At 49.2% G+C, this 4,569-nt stretch overlaps 1 protein-coding gene across 1 annotated transcript; it reads left to right on the top strand.

Moving 5' to 3' along the window:
• Positions 1-279: 279 nt before the first annotated feature.
• LOC123066745 (protein spotted leaf 11) lies at positions 280-1,768 on the top strand. Its single transcript, XM_044489775.1, has one exon. The coding sequence runs from the start codon at positions 535-537 to the stop codon at positions 1,567-1,569; it is 1,035 nt and encodes a 344-aa protein (XP_044345710.1). The 5' UTR covers positions 280-534; the 3' UTR covers positions 1,570-1,768.
• Positions 1,769-4,569: the final 2,801 nt, after the last annotated feature.

Below are 4,569 nucleotides of genomic sequence, written 5' to 3'. Positions count from 1 at the left end.
GCGTCATGGATGATGTGATGGATGGCCGCACCTGCACGTGCCCGTCGCACTCGCTCTTTACTCGCCAACTACCCGTGATCTTCACCGATCATATCCCGATTAGAATGGAGCAAAGTAACTTTGATTCTAATTTACATGCAGAATGTCACCAATGGCGTGAACGCATGAGCATAGATTTTCCAGCCAGCCCACAGCGAAAAGAAGTTTGAACCCGTGATCGCTGGGAATGGTAAAAGCGCGGGAGAAGCGTTCAACAACACCCCACTAAACTTAGCAACGAGATCAAGAAGCTTCACACGTACTTTCCACAAAACAAAAGATAACAGAGTAGCGTAGCTTCAACCTTACGACCGAGCGTAAAGAAATCACACGTCAACTATCACTCGCGCGCGCCACCGCCACCTCCGCACCCACCAACCGACGACGTCCGGGAGCTCCCTCGCAGCCTCCAAAACCGCATCCCCACGCGACGCGCGCACGCAACCGCGGCCAGATCCACCCGCAACCATCCAACCCGGCAAAGCGCACACAGCGATGGAAGTGAAGCTGCACGCGGCGCGGACGCTGGTGGGCCGGCTGCGGGGCGCGGCGGCGGTGCGGGACGCGGGCGCCACGGCGGCGGCCGTGGCCGAGCTGCGCCGCGCGTCCAAGGACGACCCGGAGGTGCGCGCGCCGCTGGCGGACGCGGGGGCGGTGCCGTTCCTCGCGTCGCAGCTCACGGCGCCCTCCACGTCCGCCGCCGCCGAGGACGCGGCCGCCGCGCTGCTCAACATCTCCCTCTCCGCGCGGGAGCAGCTCATGTCGGCCCCGGGCATCCTCGACGCGCTCGCCCGGGCCATCCGGGCCGAGGACTACGCGGCGGCGCACCACGCCGCCGCCGTCGTCGCCAGCCTGCTCTGCGTCGACGCCTACCGCCCCATCGTCGGCGCCAAGCGGGCGCTGCTCTCCGCGCTCGTCTCGCTGCTCCTCCCCTCCAAGGCCCGCGGCACGCGCGCCACCAAGGACGCCCTCAAGGCGCTCTTCGGCGTCGCGCTCTACCCGCTCAACCGCGCCGCCCTGGTGGAGCTCGGCGTCGTGCGGGCGCTCTTCGGGCTCGTGATGACGGACGGGCGCACGGGCATCGTCGAGGACGCCACCGCCGTCGTCGCGCAGGTGGCCGGCTGCGCCGAGAGCCTCGACGCCTTCGCCGCGGTGTCCGGGGTGCGGATCCTGGCCGACCTCGTCGAGCCCGGGGGCGCCGCCACGGGGCGGGCCAGGGAGAACGCGGCCGCCGCGCTGCTCAACCTCGTCATGGCCGGCGGCGAGCGGGCCGTGGCGGAGGTGCTGGACGTGGGCGGCGCCGAGGAGGCCGTGAGGGAGCTGGCGGAGGACGGCGAGGCCAGCCCCAGGGGCAAGGCCAAGGCGGAGGCGCTGCTCCAGGCGCTCGAGGAGGGCGCCGCCGGCGCCAGGCGGCGGCATGAGCACCGGTTCGCGGATTTCCTCAACGGGCTCGTGGTGTCCGACCCCTACTTCTCGTCGCCGGCGTCGGCCACCACCCACGACGACGCGTCACGTGTTACGCTTGGCTGACCCTGCACGCACGTACGTGTCTAAATTAATTCGCACGCTGGTAATACTTCCGTGTTGGTGATCAGCTGATGTAAATACTACCGTACTTTAGTAGTAGTGTGTACACTAATGGTTATTCGAGGAGATTCTTCCGTACTTATGCAGGAAATTTGAGAAACTGATTTCAAATTATTGTTTTGTTGAAATTTTTAAATTTTTATTTTTGTGAGAGAAACTTCTGATCTACTATTTCAAATTCTTTGTCTGGTAAATTTCAGGGTAACTGGTTTCAAAAACGAATTAGTACTTTGTTTTGCAGTAGTAGCATTATGTTGACTCGTGGGTGTATCTAGGTGATGCGAGATTATAAATTTAATTACAGCTTGGAAACGACGCAAGCTAAAGTGGACGGTGATAGTATGATTTGACCAAGCCGACCATCACGACTTTAGGGAGAGCCGTATGATTTCCTGGCATCATGCCAGCTGCTAACAGACATGCTATCGTGGTGTATGTGGTCAGCATACAAAACATGTTTGAGAACTGTTCGCTAATTCCAAAACATGTTCACTAATTAAAACATGTTCATGAGTTCATACAATGTTCACCTTTTTAAAAACATGTCTCAAAATCCGACCAAAAGTGCTAAAATTTAAAACCACTAGATTTTAAAAAATGGTCACAAATTCAAGAAATGTTCACCAAGTCAAAAAACATTTATGAATTCCTAAAATTTAACATTTTAAATGAAATAGTAAGCAAATTGAAAAATGTTCTCAGATAAAAAATTCCCACTTTTGACAAATATTCATGAATTGAAAATTGTTCAGAATTTTAAAATGCAAAAAAGGAAAATTATTTTTTTTTAAAAATCTAAACTGAAAATAAAGAAAAAATAGTTTAGGGAAGGTTCTAGAACATTCTTGGAAAGGACCATAAAAGAGCTGCGATGGCAAGCCCAAGTAGACTGTTGTAGGTAGGGTGGTGGTACGCGTGTGCTGCATATACACCAGTGATAAGAGCAACTCTAGCAGACCCCGCAAAACGCCCGGCCCGCAAAAATTCCGGCGAGTATGCGGGCTCGGCCCAATTTTCCGGTCAGAACAGAGCCTGCATACTCGGAACCAACGCGATTAGGGGTTGTCAATCCCTTCACGGTTACTTACAAGGGTGAGATCTGATAGAGATGATAAATAATATTTTTGGTATTTTTGATATAGAGATGCAAAGTAAAAAGTAAAAGGCAAAGTAAAAACAAAGCAAGTAAATAAAGTAATGGAGATTGATATGATGAGAATAGACCCGGGGGCCATAGGTTTCACTAGTGGCTTCTCTCAAGAGCATAAGTATTCTACGGTGGGTGAACAAATTACTATTGAGCAATTGATAGAAAAGCGAATAATTATGAGATTATCTAGGTATGATCATGTATATAGGCATCACGTCCAAGACAAGTAGATCGAAACGATTCTGCATCTACTACTATTACTCCACTCATCGAGTGCTATCCAACATGCATCTAGAGTATTAAGTAAAACAGAGTAACGCCTTAAGCAAGATGACATGATGCAGAGGGGCAAATTCATGCAATATGATAAAAACTTCATCTTGTTATCCTCGATGGCAACAATACAATACGTGCCTTGCAACCCTTTCTGTCACTGGGTAAGGACACCGCAAGATTGAACCCAAAGCTAAACACTTCTCCCATTGCAAGAACTACCAATCTGGTTGGCCAAACCAAACGGATAATTCGAAGAGACTTGCAAAGATAACTCAATCATATATAAAAGAATTCAGAGAAGAATCAAATATTGTTCATAGATAAGCTGGATCATAAACCCACAATTCATCGGTCTCAACAAACACACCGCAAAAAGAAGATTACATCGAATAGATCTCCACAAGAGAGGGGGATAACATTGTATTGAGATCCAAAAAGAGAGAAGAAGCCATCTAGGTAATAACTATGGACCCGAAGGTCTAAAGTAAACTACTCACACTTCATCGGAGAGGCTATGGTGTCTATGTAGAAGCCCTCCGTGGTAGATGCCCTCTCCGGCGGAGCTCCAGAACAAGCCGATCTCGCGCATACAGAAGGTTGCGGCGGTGGAATTAGGTTTTTGGCTCCGTATCTGATCTGACGAGGGTACGTAGGTATATATAGGAGGAAGGAGTACATCGGTGGAGCAACAGGGGGCCCACGAGGCAGGGGGCGCGCCCAGGGGGGCGCCCTCCACCCTCGTGACCGCCGCTGGCACTTCTTGGAGTAGGGTCCAAGTCTCCTGGATCACGTTCGGTGAGGAAATCACGTTCCCGAAGGTTTTATTCCGTTTGGACTCCGTTTGATATTCTGTTTCTTCGAAATACTGAAATAGGCAAAAAAAACAGCAATTCTGGGCTGGGCCTCCGGTTAATAGGTTAGTCCCAATAATAATATAAAAATGGAAAATAAAGCCCAATATAGTCCAAAACAGTAGACAAAGTAGCATAGTGTAATAAAAAATTATAGATACGTTGGAGACGTATCAAGCATCCCCAAGCTTAATTCATGCTCGTCCTCGAGTAGGTAAATGATAAAAAAAATTGATGTGGAGTGATACTTTGGCATAATTTCAATGTAAATCTTCTTCATTGTGACATGAATATTCAGATCCAAAAGATTCAAGACAAAAGTTCATATTAACATAAAAGTAATAATACTTCAAGCATATAAATTAAAGCAATCATGTCTTCTCAAAATAGCATGGTTAAAGAAAGTTATCCCTACAAAATCATATAGTCTGGCTATGCTCTATCTTCATCACACAAAGTATTTAATCATGCACAACCCCGATGACGAGCCAAGAAATTGTTTCATACTTTAGAAATTTCAAACTTTTTCAACTTTCACGCAATACATGAGCGTGAGCCATGAACATAGTACTATAGGTGGAATAGAATGGTGGTTGTGAAGAAGACAAAAAAGGAGAAGATAGTCTCACATCAACTAGGCGTATCAACGGGCTATGGAGATGCCCA

The sequence above is a fragment of the Triticum aestivum genome, chromosome 3B (assembly GCF_018294505.1).
Source record: "Triticum aestivum cultivar Chinese Spring chromosome 3B, IWGSC CS RefSeq v2.1, whole genome shotgun sequence".
Lineage (NCBI taxonomy): Eukaryota > Viridiplantae > Streptophyta > Magnoliopsida > Poales > Poaceae > Triticum > Triticum aestivum.
Note: the sequence above shows the minus strand (reverse complement) of the source record. Positions and strands in the feature narration are given on the sequence as shown.